The sequence below is a fragment of the Anser brachyrhynchus genome (assembly GCF_964034855.1).
Source record: "Anser brachyrhynchus genome assembly, chromosome: 7".
NCBI classification, from domain to species: Eukaryota; Metazoa; Chordata; class Aves; order Anseriformes; family Anatidae; genus Anser; species Anser brachyrhynchus.
In genome coordinates, this window is record NC_137701.1 from 29581604 (window position 1) to 29609038 (window position 27435).

Genomic DNA, 27435 nt, shown 5'->3' on the forward strand with positions numbered 1-27435 from the left:
TTGGACCTTTAACTTTAAAGGTGATAAACAGTAGTTCCTTGTCCTGGACATGCAATGAGGGGACAGGAGCTTTGCAGTGTGAATCAGGGCAGCTGAATCAGGACCTATATTATCACACTGGATAATTTAGCAGTTGTTACTGACCTTGATCTCTTCAGAAATTTCCCTCTTACATCCATGACTATATGGGAGAAAGTAAATGCCTTTTAAATACTTTTTTTATTTATTGATTTAAACCATGACCTGATCCAGTAGACCTCTCAGTCAGCTAAAAAGCCTTCATCCTAGTAGTTCATTCTCATTTTCCCTCCCATCTATGAAAGCTTTGTTTCTATACCGCAAAGCTCAGAGAGAGGTAGTGCTCGTCTGGGATTACACAGAATGTTACAAAAAGAGCAGCTCTTAGGAGCCTGAGCAGCAAACATCCTGGTGAGGCAAAGGAAGAGAGATGATTTTAACGGGACTTTGGGTCCAATTTGGAAGAACTGTTGACATACTGTGAGTTGCATAGAGGTTGCAAAATTCCCTCTCTGCAGGAAGTTTATACATTGTTTGATACTCATAGTTTTGCAAGAGCCTTAAGGACAGCAGTTGCAAGTGCTGTTGCAGTGCAGTTGCACTTATTCCTGCATTAAGGTCAAGGGTAAGGAGAGCGGTTATGTCCACGTTATGCAGTGAAGGAGAACCACCTCTTGTCCCCTGCCTCTAGCTCTAGACAAGAAGTCAGTCTTGCAGCATTAATATGGCTGAATAGACGAGCCAAGCAGGGCTGCTCATTCACCTCAATAAAATGCCAGACTATATCAAGGGTCAGTGGTGTGTCTCTGAAGTCAAAATGCTGTATTTATTTTCTGCAAAGACTGAAAGAGATGCTTGGGATTTGTTTTAAATGAATTTTATTTATTTTTTTTAAATAGTTTAGAAAACCGAAGTGTTTTTTTTGGTAATCATTTGCAATATATCTTTTCTCGCATTGCATATAAATCATAATGAATCTGGGCCTTTAAATGCTTGGAATTAAGTTATAATTCTCACAGTCGTCACTGTCTTCTGCATTGGCTGTTATATCCTGATGAAGTCCTGACTTGGAATAGTAAAATGCACCAATATTAGTTTAACAGAATAGTGCAAGGCCTGCATGCCCTCTGGTGGAAGCAATCCTTCACAGTCTACTGTAGATCAGCTCTTGTGGCCATGCTAAATGTCTGACCTATGGACAGACACCATCTCCTTTGTTATACTCAGTTACTCAATTAAGTTATGTTTCTCCACAGCAGAGTTTGTTAGCTAGTAAGAAGAAAAACTCTTCCAGTGTATTTTTTTCATACTTTTCATTGAAGTGTGAACTCTTTCATTTCTCTTCAACCTGTTTCTTGACTTTTTAACCTTGTTTCTCCACTATAATAAAAAGAAAATGAGTTATATGTTATGTAAAGGTATTGAACAGTATCTCATTATGGACACAAGTTTTATAGAATTTTGCTCTGCTTTTAAGGAAGTTTACAGGTCCGATATAAGCTGAGTAAGGATGGGCTCCTTATTTTCACAATTGACTCTGGAAATTTTGCCAACCGAGAGCTGCACCATGTGAAGATTAACAGAGAAGGCAGAGAGCTCATCATTCAGGTATGTCCTGGCTTATTTTCAGGGCTAGATTCCCAGTTTCGTGTTCGGTGTAAAGGAATACTTCATGCTACAAACAGACCCACTGATTTCAGTGCCTGATTGCCAGTAGGAGGTCCAGCAGCAGAAAAGCCCTATGAGTTAAACCAAAGCTCCAACCAGACCAGGGCCTGGCCCAGACCCTACCTTGAAGAGTGCCCAACAGTGGTATTTTCAGCAGAGTGATTTCTCCTTTGTCTCTTACAATTTGTGAACTGGGAAACACCCTTGACCAGAAATTTATCTGGACCACTAGAGCAGTGCTGGGGCCTAGGGTTATCTGTGTGACCTGTAGGCCCAAAGGGTGCACACAATGTATATCATTAAAAAGCTGCCATATGGAGAAAAACAGCCAAGGAGGGAGCACCTGGGAAGTTATTTCATTAGGTATATGTGCCCCAAAGGAGAATGTGACAACAGCAGCCTTATCTTCTCAAACAGGAAGGGCTGAGGGAATGCGGGGTGCAGCCACTGTGTGCCTGCTGATGTCCTGTCCCTTTGCTAGATGTAGGCCCACCCTTCAGTGTGCCCTATGACTGTGGTGATTTCAAGGGAGATGAGACCCCTCATCTGCCCCTGTTCTCTTGCATTGCCTGTTTTCCAAAGGCAGGATGAAGAGTACCATCTTACTGCTCCTTCTGCTTTCCTTCTGAGGCTAATTACATCATTTCGAATTACAAAACAAATTTGCTAGGTCTGGGCCATGATCATTTAACAGAGGAGTGGCAGCATCGGTCTAAGGAGAAACCATGTGTTAATGAAAGAATAGAATGAGAAAGCAAAAGAAACACATGGAGCACCACGGTTTTTCTTTCCTCTGCAATTTCTATTTCTTGTTGTTAAAATAATATGCAGTTAACGCAGCAACTAAAATAGGTAAGCCTGATTATCTAGGAAGGAGGTTTAAGCTAACAGTCAGGGTTTTTCTCTATTACCAGTCTTCTATTGTCTGCTGCACTGTGGTTTTCTTCTATTGAGAACTAATTCTCCACAATACATTCCTAGAGAGGTCTCCTTTGAGTGCACTCTGAAGTGACTAGACATGAAATTTGGGAAGCAGGGGAATTTCAGTGTTAAACATTTTAAGCTTTTCTTCAGGGGAAGTTTCTTTAAATCCCTTTACATGACTATACTTGTGAACCTTCAGCTTCTCATGCAAAAATCAAAGCACGTTCACTTTGCTATCTTTAGAAACTGAATCACGGTTGGGGGCAGAATTAACTTATTTGCAGCTGAGAGCCTTCCCACAAGTTTGCGGTACAGAGAAAGATCTAGGGGTATCTGTATGCTGTTTTAATAAACTAATTTTATGGACCTCTTCCAGGTTGATCAAGTTCTCAAACTCAAACACAACTTTTCTGAGATTGATTTTAAGGCCACCAAATCACTTACCCTGGGCAAGGTCACAGGTAGGTTTTACTAAAAATATTTCGGACTCATCAGTTATTATAGTGCTTGAGTTAACCTGTGCTGTGTGCTGGCTTTTTAACAGAGTTGGTTTTTTATTTGGCTGATTTAGCTGTAAGGGTTAGCCTGAGCATTCTAGTACTCCTACTTATAAAAGCTCACCTATGCAAAAGTTTGGCAGCTTTACTTGTTTGCACTGATAGCAGTATTACCTTCTCCCATTGCGCACTCCAGTAAAGTGATTCATACAGCCTGTGTGGCTGCACAGGGTGGCATCATTTTGCTGACTGTAGCTTGCTCTTCTGAAGCCATTTCTGTTCCCTAATGATAAGAAGAGTGCTGTGAGCCTTCATCCCCTCTATCCGTATTGCACTCCCTGTCGTTTTCTGTTTGAATTCTGCAAGGAATGTTTGTGTTACATATAGTACTGTGGCCACAATTCTGCATGCTCTGTGCATGGACCTTCTTTGTATTTACCTTTTCACACTACAAACCTGTTACAAGACCGGAAAACTTGGCCATAAATTTGGAAAGTAGAACTCCTCTATTTCATTGTCAAGTATGTCATAGTACTTTACATAAGAGAGTCACTCATTCGCAGTAAGATTCTAAATTCTTCCTTGGATATAAACATTGCAGTCCTTTGTTAGAATTGGGCCTCCATATCAAGCCTACCATCTGTTTCATTATTTCAATTAATGTGCTTTATTAATAGCACCCAAAGCCTCTGGGAATGGTAGCTAGACAGAAACAATAAACATTGTCTAGTGTCTAGTTGTACAATATAATTGTATATAATGACATCAGTGCATTCTGCATCATGCTTTACTGAGTAGATTAAGGATGGGAACTGATTTTCCTCTTAATTATAACTGATGTTTGGTCAGAATGCAGCAATCTTCCAAGCCTTTATGGACAGGTATGGGGACCTGACACTTTTCAACCCAAGTAAGGGCTAAGCTAAAATCTCATTTTGTCAAGGGTCAGCTGTAGTGCTGAAAAATTGAAAGAGCATTGCTTGTCATGATCTCTACCTTAAAGCACCAGGTATAGATAACAAATCAGTAAACCAAGGCTTTTCTAAACAGCAAATGGAACATAGCACAAAGACCTTCAAACATATAACCAGCAAACTGAAGTTGCAAGTTGCAACTCAGCATCACAGAGAGAAGCTAGATGTAGCCACAAAAATAGTAATTTTACAAGTTCAAGTTTCTTAAAATGTCAAAAAGCCCAGATGTGTATCTCCAGGGGTTTGGCATTCAGTTCCACTGAACACCACAGATCTGTCTCTAGACAAATTCTAATGGATACGTCCTCCTCTGTTTTTTTCTCTCTTGCTCCAAAGTTTCTTGGGATTTTGTACTAGTAATAACATTAATGATAGCAGTAGTTAATCTTCGTAATGACACTACAGTCATGAACTTGTTCATCCAGCTGATAGGAAATCTTATTGCTGTACCAGGAATCTCACAATTCATCCCAGCAAGTCACTTTAATTCCAGCCTAATTCTAATTCTGGTTTCTTCTTCATATATTAAATGAATTTCCTCAGACTATTCTTCTGTGTTAGGGATTCATTTGCCAAGTTTTATTCCACATTTGTAGCTCTTTTGAGGACAGTCCTTATGACCTCACATTGCAGGTCACAGATTCCCCTGACTCTTCTTCAGGCTGAGCAGACCCAGCTCTCTCAGCCTTTTCTCTTACAAAGGATACTCCAGTCCCTTAATCATCTTTGCAGCCCTCTGTGGACTTACTACAGTAAATCCTTGTCTGCTTTCTACTGGGGAGCCCAGAACCAAACCCAGCACTCCAGTTATGCAACACCCATAGAGAGTACAGGGGAAGGATCACCATCTTCTGTCTGCTGACATTGCTCTTCCCAAGGCAGTCCTGGATGCCAGGATAACATTGGCCACCATTGCTGAATGGCATACTGCTGGCTCATGGTCAGCTTGTTGTCTGCCAGGACCCACCGGTCTTTTCTCTGCAAAGCTGCTTTCCAACTGATTGGGCCCCCAGTCAGTGCTGGTGAATGGGGTTATTCTTAATCCAAGTGTAGACCCTTGAATTTTCTTTGTTGAACTTCATAAGATTACTTTTTTCCTATTTCTCCAGTTTGTCAAGGTCCCTCTGAATGCTGGAGAGATCATCTGGTCTATCAACCCTGTTTTGTATCTTCTCCAAATTTACTGAAGTTGTAACCTGTCCAATACTGACAATAAAAAAAATAAAAAAGCCCGACTGCTACAAAATCAAGAGTGCTTGCCTTGTAGTATCAAATGAGGAACTAGACTTTAATGTAGAACTTACATAAATGTGTCCATTCATAATTTCTAATACTTTATGGGTAAAATATTAACCATAGCTAGTTATAATGATGGCTTACCAAAAGGTGAATACTGTTAACCTAAACCAATATGCTCCAGCTTCTTCCTTGTTCATCATCCCTTTCCCCTCAGTAAAAGCATAAACTTCTGGAGGCATGTGATGCTTAGTAGTAGATCTAGACTTTCGGCAGTGTTTGTTTTGAACGTCACTGGGATTTAGGTACCATTTAAGTGACCACTGAAATAGAACCATATAGAAAAACTGTACCCTACACATCTGTACTATACTCTCCTGAAATTCTGTCTCTTCTAACCTGAATACCACTGCAAGCAATCATTTGCCTGCTCTAATAGTTTATTACGGTTGCTTAACCACATGATTATATCATCTTCTTTCTTGACTCTACCATTCATTTTTCTCTGGCTGAGAAATCTCTAAGAGGGCTTCCAGCAAGACATCTCACAAGACTAAAACCTCTTCCTTACTAGATTTTCTTATGATAACCATGCTAGCATAGTTGGAACTCTTGAAAAGTACAGTTTTATTCAATGACCAGTTTTTAAGTCTCTCACTGCCCCCAGCCCCTTTTGACTTTCTTTAGTCAAAAGCTACTTACTTACAAATTACAGTTTGAATGGCTGCCCTACACCCGTCTCTGAATTCCAGGAAAAAGCCTTCCATTTAAGGCAGAGGGGTTCACCTGGAATTCAAATATAGGGACACTCACTCTGCCACAGACTGTTTGAATGACCTTGGGCAAGCCATTTATGTACAGATATAAAGGTAAGTAGGCATTTTATTCCCACTGGAACCAATCTGAGCTTTAGTATCTCTGTTCTTTATCAGTAAAGCATGGATAATAGAACATCCCTGCATCAGAGGGGCGCTAGGAGGATAAAAGCATTAAAGGCTGTGAGCTGTTCAGATCCACAGTAATGGGGCCATATAGCTGCCTTAGAAATATCAATCTAAATATAAGTGTGGCTTTGAAGACAAGGGAGTAAAAAAAAAGCAGCATTCAAGTAGCCAACAGACGTTTGTTGAATTCATCCTCACAGTATCCAACGGTGATAGAGAAATATTATTATCCCATAGTTCATTGTCATTTTTCTTCACACATATAGAGCTAAGACGCGAAAGGACCTATCCAAAGCTCATCACTATCAATGGGACTCGTTTCCTGGACTTTAGTGAGTACTGGATTCAGACCCCAAGTGGGTTGTACAGTTTATTTGCAAAGCCTTAGTGAAATCTTAGCCAGAGTCCCAGTGCATTTACTTTAAGTGCTCCTTACAGAGATCATACTGCTGAACTTAACCACGTGAGCACTATTCTATTGACAATCTGACCTTACTGTGAGGCCAGTTCTGCTTTAAACAAGGGAGTGAACTGCGTGACCTTTAGAGGTGTCTTTCAATTTAGATTATTCTGTAATTCTCTGATCTCAGATACACATTTACATATGCTTAGGTCTTGTCTAGAATAAAAAAGCTGTTATCCCAATGGAAAATATCATCTATTTGTTTTGGGGTTCACTGTATGATTCATAAGTGTCTGAATAACAGTTCCTTTCTACCCCATAATGTGTATGGTGTTGAAAGAAAGAAGAGTGAATGAAAGGATCTGAAAGTGGCTCTAGTTCAGTGTTGGAGTTCTTTATTTCTATTCTGAACTAGTTATATCAGCTCAGAAGTACCTAAGATGTGACCATATCTGCAGCAGCTTTTAGGTTTTTTTTCTGTTTGGTTTTTTTTTTTTCCCCACTTTGAAAATTTCTCATTGTGCTTCACCATATTTAAATCTTTTGCCATTACAATACCTGGAAAAACAATCAGTGATGCTGAGAAATGAATCTAATTGCAGGGTAATGAATCTAATTCTTTGCATATTTGCTTCTGAGCAAGTTAATACACTAGTAGTGTAGTGATTACAAGAGTAAAGGAAATAGAAAGGAGATTTGAAAGGAATTTAGGAGTATTCTGAAGAAAAAGGTTGCAAAGATTTCCTTAGCACCTATTCATGTTGACCTGTCTAATTTATTTGTGTCCTCAAAATAATGAATTAGCAGAACATCCCACACTAGTGATGTAAAGAACTGTGTAGCCTAGCACATGATCATGATACCTTTTATCTCTAAAAGCTTGAACTGAAACACACTTAAGTTGTAGGAGTCTTTACACTGAATCATTCAGCTTATCTGAAAAGTAATTTTATTAAAATCATTGTGTAGGAGCAGTACAATTTTTATTATTTGTATAATACATTTTCTTACTAAAAGTTCACAAGAAGAAAATGGAATCCATACACAGAAGAGATCACAGTACAATTAATCTAGGAGTGGTGTCATAGTACAGGAGATGATAATGGGATAATTAAATCACAGTGGGTAAGTTGGCATCAAGCCCAAGATGCAAAATTTAACCCTGAAGAAGCATCTCCTTTTGGGGGGTTTTGATGGAAAGAACATAAGTTGTAGTCTTTTTTTTCTTTTTTTTTTTTTCTTAGCCCTTTGTGGAAAGTCATTCCCTTTTTTAAGCTCTCAAGCTCACAAATTTCTTGAGAAATTTAAAGTCACTAGCTGACTATATTGTACTCTACCATTTTTACAATACAGCAAGAGTTATAGTCTGGATTTGTCTTGTCACTGCAAAGCTCTGTCCTTTACTGCAGATTCTTCCCACCCTAAATGCCTATTTCTTAGTAGGAACCTATCCTGGAAAAAGATGTCTTGGGTGTGTTTTAAGTCTAAAATTGTTTTTCCCCGTAGTAGCCTAGTAAAGTATTTGGGAAAATGAGAATAGCTACTTAGGAGAGACATTTGGGACCAAGATAGCACTAGTTAAAATAAAAAAGCTTGGCTATCATAAGTGCTTGAAGCAATCCAAGGTTTGAGCCAACAATGCCATCATGTTTCTATTAAAAAGAGATGAAATACATTCAGACTTTTTCTCCAGCAGTATCATTTACTTTAAAATCCTAGCACCACACTTAAATCTCTTTTTTTTCCCCCAATGATAATATTGCCTAAATTTGTCCAAGATTATTTACTTCTGTCTAGAAATTTTATTTTTAATTTGTTTTTTTGCTGCTTGAATTGATTTTAACTGTCTACTCATGAGAAAATCATGTGTTCTTTTGCACAATCTCTCTATTTCTTGCATATTTTCTCCTTTTTATGGATAATGTTTTGAGCCCATGCAAAATCACATAGGGCTGACTGTGTTATGACAGTTTAAGATTCAAATGTCAAAAATTTTGATGTAATAAATTTCACATTGCCATTCAAAGCAGCACTTCATTTTCAATGACAACCTGTCGTTTAGAAAACATACTAAATGCATGTCTGAAATTATCTCTGCTAAGCCTAATGAAACAAAAATTCTCAAATCTTTCACTTTACATGAAATGTTCAGTTGCCAGTAAGTAAAGCCTGGAGTGTTCTGCTGATTCCTGGGAAAACTTGAAAGAAAAAGTCCCTTTGCTTTGCTCTTGCTGTTGTTTTCTGTTTCAGAAGTGTTTTGGAGGTATGCTGAATGCTTGGAGCCCTGTCTCCTGTTTAATCTCATCCTTTTCCTAAGGAAGAGCCAAAGTGGCTGAACTCAATATTTCTGACTAGAAAAAGTTTCTGTGTTGTTAACACCACCACTTTTGTGGCAGACTCATACCAAGAAATGAAATTTCTCCATGGATGCCTTTTTGCAGGTTCCAGTCTAAACCAAGATATGCTTTCTTCCCTTTCTAAATTAATAATTAGTATCAGCAATGTTTACTGAGGTTGTTGAAGGACAGGGTAGTGTATATTTCTAGGTAACTACATGGTACTTGGTTGTTGACTAAACTTATATGAGACAGGAGCAATATGGAGATTACAAGAGCCTTTTACTTATGGCTCACAGAAACAAATCTAGTGACAAGGTCCAAGTAGTAATCTTGCCAATGATGTTCAGCACCTTGGTAAACTGAGGTGAAGTATATAGTATAACTTCCACAAAAAGCATCTTTCTATTTCTCCGACTGGAAAAAAAGGACTACCAGTGCTTCAGTATATAGAGTAAATTATCCTTTGCACCTCCACCTAAGTGAAAACTATCTAAGTAGTATGTTTAGATTAATGAGCTAGTTAGGGTGCAGATATTTAAAACATTTTATATCCTCACTGATGTTAAGAAGTTTCTAATAAGGCAATCTGTGATGGGCCTTTCTGGATGTTAGTGAGCACACAAGTAAACGTTCATCTCTGATTTAATTTTGAATGATATGAAATTAATGTTTAGAAAGAAAACTGGATAAGTATACCAGGTAATGCTTATGGTCCCATTTTCTACAGTGTTATTTTCAGAAAGGTCTTTTGAGCCCCTCTTTCCGCACACAGATAACACTTTTGGTTTCTCTGATTCCAGTTTGCTGTCATGTTAGCTATCCTTTATTTTGTCTTAATTTGCTGATTCATTGCTGAGCAACCTCATGCATGGTCCTAGAGATTTGCAGGAGAATTCTATTATTCTATTTATGATGAAAATTAATTCCCCATTACTGAGATATTAAGATTTAAGATTGCTTTATTTAACATTTTAAAACAAGTGTGTTACAAATGCCAGAGGTGCACAAAAACCAGCTGTACAATACAATGTCTGTTTTGGAGAACAGAAATGAATCAGCAGAGAAATTATGTGGATATAATAACTATAGTATTGCAAATACAACTGCATGTTTTACCTAATTCTCTTTGTCAAGGAAAGCTACTGCAAACACGTTAAACTAGAAAACAGGAGAGTAAAACTGATGCAAATTTTATTGATCTGTGACATTGCAGACAGCTTCCAGTGAGCAGCTAGAGGACCCCACAAAAAGTTAGACCAACTGATGCACAACTCAACAGAGAAAGCTTTTTTTTTTCCTAAAAAAAAAAATCCTAAAAAATACATTTATTAAATTTATTAAAAAATAAATTTTTCCTAAAAATAAATTTATGGAAAAATAAACCTAAATTCTAGGTAATGAACAGTTAAATTACTCAAAAGCCAAAAAAAAAAAATGCCTTCTCACAGTGAGCACCCCCCCATACAGAGATAATTCAAAGTAACTCAGTCTCTACTCAGTCTCCTGTACCACAAACAGAAACACTATGCTAAAATGTCATAAGATCAAATCGAACTATCAGCAGCAATTCAGTATAGTTTTCCAAGCCAGTCTAATGCATGGAAAGATTTACAGCACTATGAGGTCACAGGAAGGCCACTGACATTTCACATGACCTTAGTTCAACACAGACCTTGGAGCTTCATGGAGCTATTTCTTTTACTGAGCACTGCATCATGTAGTGAAAATATCTTTTGGAAAAACATTTTATTGTGATTTTAAATCACAGTTTCTTCTTCAAGACTTCAAGTGACAGAATGGCCTTCAACCTTTAATAAGCCTTTCCCACAGGTAATCATATTATAAACACAGCTTTACATTATCCACACAGAGATTCATAGGGCATCACAAGTCATTCACGTCCAAGATGCGCAGGCCTCTTGTTGAGTTCAGTGAAAGTCCAACTTTCTGAAAGACTTAATCATGCACTGAAAGCCTTATAAAAAAGAAGTCAGCCTGTATCTGTGCAGGTGGAGTTTTTATCAGAGGACTCTGGGGTTGTTTTCAGTTTGTTTTTTGACTTTATTTTTATTTTTAGTTATTACTTTTTTATTTTTTCAAATTTCAAAGCTTTTCAACAAATCTAGTTCTCATTAATGCAAAGCTGACTTTGTCAAAAGACTATGGGAATTTGCCCTTAATTTGACTTTTAAAGAAAGCCTTCAACAGCACTCTATCTTAGACTTTTCAAGCTACCATACCATGAAAAAAGAATTCATTATTTCTTAGGTTTTACCTTTTGCACATTGGGGCAGAACAGAACAATTTAGATTGCTCGATGCCTAAAAGATAACAACAAAACCACCTTTTGTGTCAGAGCTAAGAAAACAGGAAAGGCTGAGAGTACAAATGTTTACAAAGGTTTATGTAAATTCAACAAAGAAGACAAATACAGTAAATCAGCCTTTTTAGTTTTATATAAGCCTTCTTGCAGAAACTTGGGAATGATTCTTTGTCTGTTTTATAATACCTCTGCCAAAATCTCATTAAAAACCTGAATGCAATGCTTCCTACATACTTTGAGAAGAGCAAATGTGAACCTCTGTAAGGCTGCAATTTTTCCATTGGTAAAGTCTCACTGTTTCCCTTCCTGTGTCTCCTTCTGGCAGTTGCCCACAGCCCAGAAGTTTTCCCCATGACAGCTCTGGCAGTGATAGGTCAGTAGACTGAGGGGTCTCCTATAATACCCCTGGGAAAGAATGGCCAAACTCTTCCAAATTGTATTTCTGTGAAAACCTTCAAACATAATTAGTAAATCTTTCTTGGCTTATTCCCTCTGACTGCCTGACATTATGGACTCAGATCCTTAGTGCCAAAATTAACCTGTGATTTGTGCTCGTTTTGAGAAGTCTTGGTATTTTATTATACATAAAAGATGTATATGTCTTTCTGAAAAGAAAAGTCAGTTACAAAGATGTAAGAGAAGTTCTACTTTTTTCCTAAATTCTTTTGGCTGAGAGCTTGTAAATCATTGTATTTGAATGATGGTAGGAAAATTGGAATCTATTTTAAATTTTATCATCTTGCTCTTTGAAGCTATGAAAATAAACTGTAAAAGCTGAGAATCCTTATTTTCTAATGTCATTGGAACTATTTCCAAAGTTTTGAATGCTAGATTTTTTTTTTTCATTAGCAAGTAAATTTGAAGACTTTGAATAACTATTGATACTTTTTTAATGTGCATTTGTGGTTTTTGTCTTGTTTTTTTTGATTGACCTTGATACCAAAGCACATCATGCTACAGACCCCTGAGCAGTATGAATTTCAATTTCTGGAAAGTAAATAAATGAGAGCTTGGAGGAAAGGGAAGATGGCTTCACCGTCCTTCATTGAGTTTTCAAAACAACCTTTGATATTAAAACATTTAGAACTAAATAAAAAACACATGCCTTTGAATTTGCTTTCTCTTTGTGAAATGAACACAGGCAGACACATACATTAATTGCACAGTCTCATCTTCTGGCTGGAAAAGAGCATGGGAATACTGGTTTTGACTTAAATTAAATGAGTTATAGTTTTGAATTTTATTTTATGAGTCGAATAGGGCTGGCAGAGTGACAGCCTAGCTCATAATTAGGAGGATTCCTAGGAACTCTATTATAAAAATAAGAAGTGCTAGCAACATAATTACATGGATTGGAAAAGTTAAAAAATAGATGCCTGAAGAAGAGTGGAAGCCTTTACTAGGAACCTATCAATACTGGACCACATGAAGCATTACATAATAGACAATGGAGAGCAGGATCCTTTGTGAAAAGAGTGGAGGAAGTAGAATGCCTCAAAGACACATCTGTGAACATGGTGTTATTAACAGATGCAAAAAAGTTGAAGAGGATCACCCCCAAGATCCTGTGATAGTCAGTGTTGTTATTTTTACTGTTTATAATTATTGCTGTGCTGATTAGCACCTATAAATGTGTTAGGTATTGTCAAGACAATAGGAAAAATGGATAAAGAAAGGAACACAATGCAGTCTTTTTTTTTTTTGTCCAAGCCAACTTGATAGTAAGTAGGTAAGTAGCACTGTAGAGAAAACACTGGGGATGGTAATGTTGTGGGTCATGTCAGGGAGGACTTGTGGGCTGCTTAAAGAGAACCTGAACAATTGAAATTGAACGAAGAGAAGTAAAACAGTAGGTAAGACAATAAAAGGATTAATTTTTTAATGTGTCTTCCTAAAACAGACAATCCCGAGACTGTTTTTCTGTTGTGCTGCAGATGGTTTTTCACTGGACCCTGAAGTCTCAAAGGCAAATGCCTATGGATTCACTGGCTGCCTGTCCTCTGTTCGGTATAACCACATTGCTCCCCTGAAAGCTGCCTTACGCCATCCCAGCATTGCTCCTGTGACTGTCAAGGGCTCCTTGACTGAATCCAGCTGTGCATCCCTGATGGAAGCTGATGTGAACACAGCAACCACGATATATTCCTCATCAGGTATGACCTGCCAAGAGGGGAATGGGAAAATTAAAGAATATCGGGGTGTGAGGTTTCCTTCATTTTTGCTGTAATGCAATTGCGAGAGTGTTATAAACATTGGAACTGTGAAGTTGCCTTTTCTCTCAGAATTAGGAGTGTTAAGGATGGGCCTTAGGATTAGCCAATGCCACTTTAAAAGGCATTGTACTAAAACCTACCTATAACAAATAAAAAATTCTCACCACCATAGTGGAAACAGCACCTGAAGTATTGAGTGTCTGATTTGACATTCCCGTCCACTCTAGATAGCTCCAGTGCTGCAGATCTCAAAGGAAAACATAAGTGTTACACAGATTTCATATCCCAGTTGTGATCAGCAGTAAGAATCATAAGACAAACTAGTCAAATCTGTTCCCACCCTAGCAGAAAGGAGCAAAACCTCTTTGTACAAACCCCTTGACACATACGCATCACTTCCATTGAATGCTTGTAATTTATTCTCTCAGGCTGAAGGGAAGGAGCAGTACTTGAGCAGTACCAGTAAGATGATTCCAACAGTTCGTTCATGTCTTTCAATCCTGAAACTGCCCTCTGGGAATCTTAAGAATTTTGCATATGTGAATTTGTATGCAGAGAAGGAGTCTCAGAGCAGCTGGGAGCATTGTCACCACTAAACAGGGGCAATCAAGTTGCTGCTTTAGTCACCACTGCATGTAGCAGAATTCCTAATGACCAGAAAGGGGTATAAATTAAGAGCTGTTTTTTGCCCCTTGACCTCTGAAGCCACTTTCTCTTCTAATAACTAATAAAACTCTGTTATATATCATAATGTGATTCCTTTGACATTTGTACTTGCATCAAATCTCCATTTCCTGCAGCTTCTGCCTAAGATAGTAAATGGAAAAAAAAAATGTTGCAATTAGCATTCTGCATAGGGAAAAAAGCTGCTGATTACTCTGTGGAGAGCGGCTGGCAGTGTGTGTATGTGTGCGCTTCTCTCCCCCCTGCCCCCAACTTTATTTTCTCCACCCAGAGTTGTCTAAGGTATCTGCTCTGAAGCACACAAAAAATGTAAATACCGTATGTGTGATAATATTGAGAATATTAACTCCTTGCCCTGTGATCAGTCCTCCTGATGATCTAGTATTTCTGGAGTTTAGAAATCGGTAAAACCTGAGACTCAGAACTGCAGGACAGAACACAGAGCAGAATTTAGCATCTTTGCACTTATATATTTAAATCTTATAATCAGCTGCACTTTAATGTCAAGGTTAAGTACTGTCACATCAGAAATGTAGAATTATTATAAAAGCCCAAACATATCTTACCCTCTCTGTGCTTTAAAATACATTTTCTTCTCAAAATGATAAATTAAATGACAGTACTGCCTCACTATTGACATTGGTCTTGATTAAAGCCTGAATAAGATCTTTAGAACAAGTTAGTTCTGAAGACTTTATGTGCTATAGTAAGAGCACTGGGTGGTAGATTCTTGTAAAAAAAAAAAAAAAAAAAAAACACAACAATCTGTAGCAAATTATACTTTGTACAGATGTACTTGAGAATTACATTTATGCATGGAAAGGATACATTTTAATAAAAAGAAGATAGTTAAGGATTAACTTTCAGCCACTTGTATCTCAGTTCATTACTTCCTGATTTCTCATTATTGTATGTCTGAGAAGAAAAATAGAACTCAAAGTTGACTCTACATGTCTGTGTCAGTTTTCTAGTGTACAGATGCACCAAAAATGACCTTTAGGAAATCTCAATGTAAGTGTGTGGAAAAAAAAAAAAAACTTTCTATACTTAAAAGCTGAAAACAATTGAAGCTCTTTCCTTCAAACAAGAATATTTGTTGTCTTCAAGAAAGTCCCATAACTAACAGATAATTAATAAAATGTAGTCACTTGTGGCTCAGTTATCCATACACACACTTTTTGATTATGAAACACAAAACGAAACCTGACATTGTGATTTTGATATTTAACAAAGATGTGCAAATCACCTTATTCCTTGCTGAGATACATGTAGAGATATTGGCATTCTGAGCTCTACACTGATGGCATAAAGATGTTGGACTCTTACTGTACTATTTGTTTTAGTGTGTTAAAATACTGTAAATGCCACAGCAGATGCAGCTGTGAGAATGGTGGAATTCTGAACTGTTTGTCAGCCCAGGTCTTCATACAGTTAATGTAAAAATACCGAAGACAGAAATATTTTTGCTTCTGAAAGGCAACCTAGATGGTACAAGTCCCTGTCTCATTTTGCTTGTTCTGCTGAACCTGATATTTCCTCATGAAAAGGAGCAGTAGATGAGCCATAGGCAGCCTTGGCTGTAGTAGCTATGGGATTAAAGTAAGGAGAAAAAAAAAAAAAGTAGTTATGACTTCAATCCCAAAATTCAGGAGAGGGACCTACTTGGAAGAATCTCATGAGATACTGGGCTGCTGAGAAGAGGGGTCCAGGACAGCTGTTTGATTTACAAGGATCACCTTCTCCAAGATCAAGAATGGTTCATCCTGATGGGCAGGAAAATTTAGCAATGATAATAGGTCCAGAGAGGTTGTGGAGTCTCTGTCCTTGGGTGTTTTCAAAACCCAAATGGATACAGCCATGGGAAACTGTTGTAATAGATCCAGTTCTGAGCAGGGGTTTGAACTAGATGAATTCCAGAGGGGTCTTCCAACTTCATCAATACTGTGACTCTATGACTCACATTAATGTCATCAGTTATATCTAAAAGGAGGAGGCTGTCCCGAAAAATTCTCTTATGAGACAAAGTGTTGCTTTTCCTCGGCTTCACAGTTTATTGTGTTCCCACTGGGAATGGTTCAGCTGTTACATGCCATCTGCTCCCCTGTAAAAAACACTTATCTCCTTGTATCTTGATTTTATTTCTCAGTCAAAACATAATTCTTAAGACCTATGCCTGTTGGCCCCCATTCTGAAAATGATTTGCAACATTTGTTTTGGTTTCTTCTCAGTGCTTAAATTCTGGTAACAGTCACCAAAAAACAATGGAGCTTTGATAACATGTAGAATCAGAACTTACGTACCTTTTTGGCATGAATTACATCTGATATATTTTTAAGGTAGATATTTAATTTCACTTTTCCATACACAGTTAATAGTCTTTCATGGCGCTACTTGACTAATACCACGCACCAAATACCAGTTAGAGATATTTCTTCAGTTACAGTAGGACTGATAATTCAACAGGTGTGTATTTTTACTGTCATTAATTTCACTAGAGACATCTGAGGACTTGGACAGAAAATATACTTTATCTGCACTTATGTGTAAAAGAACAATTTTTATCCCTGTTCCAGTCCCACGAATATAGTAAATAAGATGAAGCATTACCATGACTATTTGTTGCTTGGCAACATCACTATAAGCACCCAATATCCAAACAAGGGACCTATTGTAAATAGGTCTCAACTTGAGTGTCCAAATCTGTCAAAATTAGCAATTACATTCATGGTGATTATGGGTGTACTAGTGTCGTACTGGAGATATTCAGTTGACCCCCAAAGTCCTTTTTGTGCCTGTAGCTCAGAAAATGAACTGCAGATAGAGTGAACCCTGACTGTTTAGAATGAATTTGTTTGATGAGAAATCCTTCCACCTCTAAATCTCACAGTAGCCTCTTTGAAACTGATGCCTTCTGCATGTCTTTGGGGCTCATATGAATCTTGGAGGAGAATAAGGGAAAAAGTACTCTCATTATGATCTTAAACAAACCAAAGCCACCATCTTTACAAACTCAGCACCTCCTGATACGCAAATATAAAATAGTTGTGTGTTTATTTAAAAAATATCTTATTGGATGATGGAGTACCTAAATGTGACTTTGTCAAGTACTAAGGCAATGTTCAGTTGCAATAAACCTTGCGATACTCTGAGTTTCTCAATCAGGCTTACATTTGTATTGGAAAGATCAGTTTGGCAAAGCAATACAATACATAGCAGAGGCAGTCATCCCTAACTCCAGAGTACATGCACTGAATGGTAGCCTGGAGGTGTGCAAAGGAAAGAAATACAAATAGGCTCTTTAAAGGAGAGGGTGAGATGAAAGAAAAAAAGAAAAAGGAAAAAAAAAAAAAAGAGGTGAAAGAAAATGTACAAAAGTACAAAAAGGACAAAAGTAGGTACAGTGCCATAACTCCACTGACTTCAGCGAGGGCTTGACCTCTCAGTTTTGAATCTGAATTTGAAACTCCCAGCATGTAGACATTTTGGCCCACTGTTTTTGACAGCAGTCATTTATAGCAAGGTTAGAAGAAAGCTTCAACATCTAGGAGTTTTTAATATAGGAATTCATTTATGACCCCTGTCTGTTTTGAATTCAATTTGACCACTGCATTTCTGCAATGGAGAGGAAAACATCCCTTCCAAGATATTGTTCCAAGCAGAGACTGCTTCTCTTTATGGGATTGAATTTGACTTGTATATCTTCACCTACAAATGTAGGTCAGGTCTGTACCTGTCTAGTTTTCCTTTTGCTTCTTTCTGATATTGTTTCTTAGGTACTAAGAAAAAAAAAATACAAAAGGCTAGTTCAAATGTCTCTCTGTGATTCCTCTATGGATAAACTGAGAAAACACTTTCAGATGTTAGAGTAGTTGTGAGTCTTTCTGTTTCCTTTTAAATACATCCTTAACAGACTTTGCTCTTGGACACATAGGAGAAAATTGTCCTGCAAGCTCACTTTATTTTTCAGAGAGCTTTCTGGTTTGATTCTTCAGTCCCCCAAATCACATCTTTTGAAAACATGTTACAATTCATGAGGGTAAAAGGACACTTCTGTCTAAGCCACAGTGAAAATTAATGTAGTTGATACAGAAAATAAGTCTTGTTTTGTTTAACCAACTGCAGATCCTTTTGGGAAGACAGATGAAAGGGAGCCTCTCACCAATGCGGTCAGAAGTGATTCTGCTGTGATTGGAGGTAACTTCATTTTTAAAAATTAAAATTGAAATATAATTCTGTCATGGCAAGCATCTAGGTAACTTTAAATTTGGGCCCCATAAAATCCAATTCAGCTGTTTTTTGTGATCTGATGCAAGTCTAGCATTTCCTCAATTTATTAGCACACATCTATATCAAGTTACCTAGATCGGTACCTGTATTAAGAACTAAGGCCATAGTGTTGGGCTTGGTATTGGTATACATGGTATAGGGTACCAACCAAGGTAGCTGGTAATTGCCTTACACACCACTCTGATGAGAGCCTCAACAGAGTATTCACACATTCTCTACTTCTTGAGCTCTCGATTTGCAAGTTGATGTTGTGGAACTTGCTAGGTCATATGGAAGCATTTATATACTGGGGAAAGTTGTCTTTATAGCTTCATGCAGGATTTTCATTTTCCTTTAACAACCTGGAAGGCAATTTATCTCTGTTTATTTTATAGGACACCCAGTGGGGAGCTGTCTTTGATAATATCTAGAAACTATAAACCTAAGTGTACAAGGCTCATGCAAGGTTTCAGAGATAACACAGAAGAAAATACGACAGAGCAGGAATTTGTTTGAGCAGACAGATTTTTTTTCTTTTTTTTTTTTTTTTTATAAACAAACACACTGAACCAACTTTACTACCAGTGAAGGCAGAATTTGACTCAAATTGAAAGGTCAATTACATCAATGCTTGCTGCTTTAAGTCTCACCTAAAGTGACAAAATAGCAATAAAGACTATCGGAGAGGGTGTGATAGAGACAGATGACTGTACAGACTGAGAAGAGCTGCTATATCACATCCACTAGCTGATTTGCAATGGTGATGTATTTTTGACATAATTGAGTCTTTTGGTTTTGTATTTTACCCTTTATATCCTTCCTTTTTTACCCCTCTTCAGGTGTAATAGCGGTTGTGATATTCATCATCTTTTGCATCATCGCCATCATGAGCAGATTCCTCTATCAGCACAAACAGGCACATCGAAGTAGCCAGACAAAGGAGAAGGAACACCCAGAAAATCTTGAGAGCTCTTTTAAAGCTGACATTGACTTGCAGAACACAGTGAGCGAGTGCAAACGGGAATATTTCATTTGATGGACAATGCAATTTCTTCTTACTCTTACTCCCCTAACCAACCTCCTTCCCTTTCTTTCCTTTCCTTCCTTTTCTCTCTCTTTTTTCTTTTCTTTTTAACATTCATTTTTTGCTATTTTTTTTTTTTTTCATTTGGGAAAGACCACCCTGCACAGGAAACACTAACAACAATCACAGTGCCTCACTCTCTGCACAAGAACCTGGCAGTCAGTTTACTTCTGCAGCTCAAGAGACGTGTTATCCCACAATACACAGAATAAGATCCACATGCGCACCTGGTTTCTTCTTTGAGTTCCTGGATGTTTCAAAGGCCCTACTTTTACTTCTATTTTTTCTCTGAAACCATTTAATTAATCACTTTTACACTAGAGCTGGACTATGTAAAGTAGAGGTAAAGTAGCTGAGTACGTAGCTCTGCAGATACTGGGACAGGATAGAGGGAAAGAATGAGACCAAAACACCAGACTTATTTTACAGGTTCATTTAAAACAATCACAAAGAACCAGCCAAATTCTCAAATGATATGAATTGATATATATATCTATTGATTTCAGTGGTGTTACATTAATTTATACCAGTTGAGAAGCTGGTGTGAGGTAATGAAAAATAAGACTGTCTTTCTCGTTAGGCTCCTTCCCCCAGCCTCCTGTCCTTTTACTGTAACTTTTAGGCTAACCAATACTTTTCCAACAATATATATATATCAACAATAAATGTCATTCCCATATGCCTCTTTCATCTCCATCTCATAAGGTTGGCTTTATAGACCCAACATACTCTAGCATAACTCTAGATGAAGCATGGAAATTAGTAGCTTGAATCTCCAAGGGTGTTTTAGGAAGCTGCTAGGACTTAGGTGCACTATATTTGTCTGAAATGTTAGAAATGCAGCATATGTTCATGCCATATGGAGGATTATCATGCACTGAGGTTAAACACTGTTGCCGCTTTGGCAAAGAAAAAAATACATAAGAAAAAAAAGTTCAATCTTAAACATGAGATCCACCTTCTGCCAGTTATAAAATAAATAAATAAATAATAAAAATCCAACTTCTCAGAAAAACACACAACCAAAACTGCATGAAAGATTGAGTGGTATTTCTTGTTTGTAGAAATTGGAATATCTTCTCCAAGGCTAAATAGAGAGAGGTCTAATGTCATGTCAAAAAAAGTTAATATTTAGTGAAACCTGTGTACAAGGAAGAACAACATGGAATGCTGTGAAAAAAAAAAAAAAAAAAAAAACAAATACTGTACTTAAGAGAAATGGTGGTGAAGATTAATTCAAGTCTTCTGTCCTTTCCTGATTGAAAACAATACTGAAGACTCAAATCCTGCCCATTTTACTTGTGCTGCATGGATTTCAATACAAGCCTGAAAAATTTTCTTTTCAGTCACAGTAACTGTAAGGCTAAGAAATTGAGAAGTCCCACCTAAGTGGGGTTTTTATACCCTGCTTGTGTCTGTGTAACATACTCCCTTCACATGACTGCTTTTTCCTACTTATTGCAGTATTCTTTGGATGATAATACATTCAGGAGAATTATTGTGCACCTGAAGCTCTTTTTTTCTTGTCCCCTACATCATTCTAGAGTCATCCCAGGTTGTCCACATACTGATCCTTTTCACATAGATTAAAATCAAAGAATCATTGCTTTGCTGTAATGACCAGCAAATTATTGATGAGATTACATGTGCAACTTTTTTTTCTTCCCCTCCAGGCAATACACTGATCACAGAGTTATGTAGCAGGTTATTTTTAGTGGATGGAGGGGTCAAATAAAAAGGAATTAGTAAATGACAGGTTGAAAGTGGTTATTATGTGTTGCTTCTTTTTGAAGACTTATGAGAAGTAGACTACAGCGAAGAGGAAGTAATCTTGGGTTGGTATAGTTCTTACATGAAGAGGAATATATGAGACCTGCCCCATAACCAGAAGTCTAACGAAGCAATTTCACAAAGCCAGCTATGTTGAAATTAGTATTGACGCCATTCTTCCTCGACCATGATTGACAGCAACCTTTTTGTCTCATTCTGGATGTTTTTATAATGTATGATTATTTGAGTGTATTTCTGTATGGTCTGATGTCTAATGATGGACTCATTGGCTGCGTTCCCTTTATGTTGCTTTATTTTCCACTGTGAAATCCTGGCAAAGCACTTCTTTCTTCTTCCTTCCTTTCTTTTACCAGATAAAGCTGCTTTGTTTTTCATCAACAGAAGGGAGGAATAAGCAAGCCCGTGAGCCCCTGTGCCCATGTTTGGGTCATCTTATTTGAAATGACCTCTGCATAAGAAATCTCTGAAGACCTAATGCACCTAGTTGGCTTTATTAAGAATGGAATAGGAAGAAGGGGAAAGCCAACAGGTGTATTTTTCTCTGGCCAAACTAATAGACACAAATCATTCATCTGCTTTGCTGCATGCTAGCTTGTAGTAATAACAGTACTACGAAGTGCAGATATAAAGTGCAAAGCAGCTCAAACAATGCAGTAGCTGGAGAAGGGAGACTAAGCAATGAAGCATAGTCCTCTCATTTGTCAAGTGACTAAATCACTTTCAGCCATCTCAGAACCTGATTCTGCAAAATGGTGAACTTTCTTATGGAGGACCAAGTTCCTATCACCAAATGTGGATTCCCATCACCAAATGCAGCCTTGCTGCAATCATTTCAGATACAGCATGGTGGCTCAGTCCTGGAACAGGTAGCATGTCATGTGCAATCACAGACCTGGCAAAACAATGTAAGCGGTTTCTTTATTTTTCCTTACCTTCATTAATTATAATCCAGGATGGGAAAAAAAAAAAATCAGAACTTAAATTTAGCTGTGTTGGTATGTTCCTGTAAAAAAAAAAAAAAAAAAAAGAAAAAGAGCTGCACATACATAAGTGCATGCATAGGTATAAAAAAACACATGCATCTATACCTACGGATGCAATGAATGTGAATATCTATATGATACAGGGCTGAACAAAAGAACACATTTGTAGGGGCTCACCATTTAAAATACTGTCTTCTAAATCAGGACATTAATATTTTTCTAATTAAGAAGTATCTCAAACCTACTATATAAAGTAAACCCTAATACTAGCTCTTGAGACATATAGGCTGCCACCTCAGTGAAGTGTTGGCTTTCGAAGGAATTTAGTCTCCTGAGGATGTGTATCAATGCTAAAGTGACTAAACAGGATGAGCACTTGTTTGAAATTAATTTCATTTGAAGTTCTGCATCTGTTTTGCTCTGAGATGTTTTAAATACCGTTTTTTTCTTGTCACAGTATGGCTCTTAAAGTATGTCTACAATGAAAAACAAAGGCAAACAAAGGACAGGTTTTTAACCCTCATTGGCTAAACCAGGATTCTCATTTGGGTGAAAGTAGCTGTGAAAAAAAGCAACTTAGAGCTGTGCTAAGATATCTTCAATCACAAGTTTTCCCTGATGTTTCAGTTAAAACTGATGGCCAAAATTCAAACATGAGGTGCATTTTCTCTGCTTTATTTTAATCTGATCTAGCCAGACTGAACCAATCCTATTTAGTAGTCCCTAAGTTTTTACAGTGTAGGCCAAACCTGTATTTTAATGAGGTGTTTGTCTATATTAGTATTTAGCTGATCACATTTCACATATTGGGTGAGGAACAATCAATACATCGTATGGTTTCACTAGGGTGAGGGGATATGAATCTTCTCATAATGAAGTCCACTATTGATTTTGCTAAGCATAAGATTGAGTCCTAGACCACAAAGCACTTGAAGATATTTTTTTTTGAGTCCTTTCATTTTGTTTTGTTTTTCATTTGGTTTTACAAGCTACCTGTTTCACACTTGTCATTCAGTCCTGTCCTTTGGTCTGTGAGGACAAGGCAAACGTCTCAGACGTCCTTTAAGATGAAATGAATCACTCTCAAGAGGTGCATCTTTCTCTCTATTGATTATAGAGCTCCAGGCAATAGACTAGCTGCTTATAGCAATGTTTGTCTACATAGAGGAATCTCACACTGTGCTTGCAACTCCAGTAGACACATCTGCACAGGGCTTACAAGATATATTACTTTCAGAGGTGCCAGTTGGAATTGAGGAAGGAACATCCTAGCAACTAGAATTACACTAGTCATCTCTGCTTAAGAAATGCATGTCTACTTACAGCTGAAAATCACATCAAAGCACCCTTTTGAGTCAGTGACCATCCAGTCAGTAATCTGTGGATTTTGGAGAGAATAGATCTCCGATCTATTCAAAATACAGGATCCATTCTTTAACCTAGTGTGGGAGCTTTGACAAAAAGCATACATGTAGACAGATCTACACAGATTTTGTAATCTAAAGCTAACCTAGACCCCCTAGTTGCCTTTCTACCCATGGGTCTGGTGCCATTTGAAATACACTGGATTTCCTTTGCAGCTCCAGTAAGGAGGCAATTCTCCTGCCTGTCATGTCTTGTATCTGCTAGACCCAAGCAGATATTTACTGATACCTGTTGGTTTTTCAAATTACATTAAGTGCCTATCCAGAAGCCCTAACTTCTAAATGAGGTGAATCCTTGAAAAATCACATCTTCAGAACAAAATCAACCTTCCATTCCATCAGTGTAAGCCAACTTTTTGAAGTTCATCCTTTACCCTGGGTTAGCAGAGTCTAAGAGGAGGCAGGATTTGACTCCTTTGTACTCCACCGTCTCATGATGTTGTTTCTTGTTTTCACCTACACTAAGCCTGCACTGAAGAAGATGAGTTTCAAGTATTGTTTTGCACTGCCAGATTCTCACAGACACAAAAGGTCATTATATTATTATTATTTATTTTTCCAAAAGCAACACTTTGTAAAAGAGTTGAGCAGAAGCTGAGACCTTGTCAGGCTCTCTGAGACAAGTGCTATTTTAAAGCTTTCATGCAGTTTTGCAGTGCTTACTTATCAAACAAGCCAAGCAATACAGTTACATCCCTGCCAAAATATGGCTTTATCCAGTCTTTTGAGGTTGGTGGGAGGCCTCTTGGTTGACTACAGTTAGAGTTGCACCATGTCCTTTGGGGTTTTCTTGACAAGTTACTGTTGCAGCCACACAGCTTCAAAGAATATTTTGTTTCTTTCGGATCTGAACTTTGCTGTGCTCCCTTTTGCAATGAAAAGTTCTCCACATCCCCTTTTGATGTGGGTTGCCCCCTTCTCTGTGCTCCTTCCGTATATGAAACTTCTAAACACACTCTTCTTTTAGGACTGAATTTTTTTTTTTGTTTCGTTTTGTGTTTTTTTTTGTTTGTTTTTTTTTTTTTTCCTTTGATTGTTTACTTTGAGCCATGCCTATAGGATATTGGATTTTTTGGATATTTCTGTGTATTGGTCCTTATTTTTGTGATCTTTTGCACTAAGTTACTCTGACAAAAACAAGAACTGGAAAAAAAGCACACTTTCTGGTGAACTATTGTAATTTGTAAGCTCGTTGTTTGTTGTTTGTAATGTACTGAGTCTACAAGCCGAGCTAAGGAAGGATTAAGGCAACAATTTGTATTGACACTCACTCCATATCTAGTTGACCTCTGATTTCTTTTCTGTTTCTCTCTTTTTTTTCTTTAACATATGGGGCTATCAAATTGGTGGTAGGAGATAGAAGAACTTGCGTTATTATGCTAAGGTTATGATTTTAGTCCTGGCGGTCGCAGAAGCCAGAAATATGAAGAAATGACATGAATGTCAAAATGTCATCTGGGTGTTCAGCTGTGAGACTGCTCTCCACCATGGAGATGTAGTCGTCTTGGGATGGTGACCTGTAAGGGGGAATGGGGACATTACCTTGCCAAATTACACAGCGAGGCAGTGCATGAGAGGAATGCTCTCAGAAAGGTAAAGCTATTGGAACCCATGCATGGTAATCCTTGGGTGGATATGAGGGTTTCAGAGCCTTTTCCACAATATATTTGTGCCATAAAATGGGTTACCAATTATCTGGCCAAAACGTAACCTGAATTGTCCTGATGATCTACAAAGTATCAGAGATGTGCTTCAATCATGGGAGAGAATTTCAAACCACCTCTAAATCGTATTAATCTGAATCTCCCCAGTTAAATCACTGATGCTCTTCCTCAAACGATCATTTAATGGGTACAACAGGTGATCCAAAGAATGGTGTTTGCTTAGAGGCTCTCCTCTTCCCTGTCCCTCTCTCACTTTGGATGCTTGTGGCAGCTTTCTTGTAAAATTACTGATTGCTTTTTACATCCCAACACTATTTGCTTCTTGATATGCCAGTCATTCCTCTTTTTGTGGATCTCATTCCCACAACCCTAACGAAAGTCCATCTGATACAATTTCTGCATGGGAAATTATTTATTATTTTGCATGCCACAGCCCATTAGAATTTCTTCTTGCATCATTTAGGCAAACCATTTTCTGACATGATTTGTCATTGCTGCCAATGCTAAGCACACCTATTAAGAAGGAAAGCTGATCACTTCTGAGTTAAAGCTTAGACACAGTTGGCTGCAGCCCCTCACAACACAGAGGAGTATTTGGATACCTAAGCCCACTCCATGAACTTTCAGACAGAGGTTAGAAGAGCAAGGAGGTGTATATATATATATATAAAAATATATATTTCAGATATCTAGCCGTATAAACCTCTGTGAGTTTTGCAAATGAAATATTTGACATAGACCATTGTATGTAAATGATAGGAAGAAGCTAAACATCATTACACATTACCTTTGAAACCCACTTTGTGAAAGAAACACAGCCAGCTTCAAACCTGGTGGTAATCCTGTTGAGGTCAATCTAGATACTTCACAGACGAATTTAGCCTTAGATTGCCCAAGGCAAGGGCAGTGATGACCTCTTGCAAACTGAGCCTGACATATGTGAATTCAAGTCAGGACCTTATATTCATCATCCCCTACTGCTGTCAACAAGAGTTGCATTCACTGCAATTATGTGTGTCTTCTAGCAGAACTGTGGATAAAACTCAGGATAAGGCAATGAACTTCAGCTCCACTTAAGCCCATGTCATGGCTTAAGTCACCTTCAGAAGTTTCTGGAAATGTGAGTAGGGGGAAGGATGGGCTGTTATCAACCAACTTGGGAGCCAACGCATTGATTTTAAGAGGATTTTATGCATTTTTAATGGAATACACCTCTTGGTGGACTGTGGTGAGCTGTATCCTACTCGAAAAATAAATGCACCCTAAAAAGGGAAAAAAAAAAAAAGCATCACAGGCTGAAATCTAGCTGAGATTAAATGCTTATAATAATTAGAGAGGAACCCTGCATCATTCATTTTACTTTGTTCTACTTAAATTATATTAAGTAAATCTCTCAGAACATTGCTCATTTCAGTAGCAAAGATTTTTTTTTTCTTTTAATGCTCTGTCCAAGGGTAATGCAAGAGTCTCTCAGTTACAGTAAAAAGTAAAATGGAGATTTAGATGATTCCCCTGGTTTTCTAAAGAGAATTCCACAGGACGTTGCCTCAGTCCACGTCAGTTTTGTAGACAATGTAACGTCTTAATACACTGTTCGGGGATTGAAAAAATTTAGCCTTAGCTTTTTTTGTTTTCTATGGTTACTGTTGTACAGAAGAAAGACTTAAACTGTAAATAATGTATATTTAATAAAAAGAGACTTTTTGTATGATTTTGTGTGGAAGACAAATGTCTCCTGCTGTGTTTTTATTTTAGAATGGGATGGACATTAAAAAAGAGGTGAATACGGGAAAATTACTTTTCAGGCTTTTACGTGTTAACTTTAAGCCAACAGATCTCACTGGATATTAATAAAAGCTGAAGAGTCCACAACCTGGATTTATTGATTTCAGCTATTGCTAAAAGTTGTTGTCCGAAGACATCTATTCATCACCCACGTCCCTGACATAACTCATTAATGCTGGTTTGCAACACTTACCCTGGAGTGCACAAGAGCGCAG

General features: G+C 37.7%; 1 protein-coding gene across 8 annotated transcripts in view; it reads left to right on the plus strand.

Moving 5' to 3' along the window:
• Window positions 1-27143, plus strand: part of CNTNAP5 (contactin associated protein family member 5) — a 289841-nt gene extending 262698 nt beyond the window's left edge. For 4 of the 8 annotated variants that reach the window (XM_080600797.1, XM_080600798.1, XM_080600795.1 and 1 more), the window contains 6 exons: window positions 1496-1626; window positions 2987-3071; window positions 6528-6593; window positions 13261-13479; window positions 18346-18417; window positions 19329-27143. In XM_080600797.1, coding sequence (XP_080456923.1) covers window positions 1496-1626; window positions 2987-3071; window positions 6528-6593; window positions 13261-13479; window positions 18346-18417; window positions 19329-19525 — 770 coding nt within the window. In that variant the 3' untranslated portion in view covers window positions 19526-27143. The remainder of the gene's footprint in view (window positions 1-1495; window positions 1627-2986; window positions 3072-6527; window positions 6594-13260; window positions 13480-18345; window positions 18418-19328) is intronic. The other 4 variants (XM_080600802.1, XM_080600796.1, XM_080600801.1 and 1 more) reach the window with 3 other exon arrangements.
• Window positions 27144-27435: the final 292 nt, after the last annotated feature.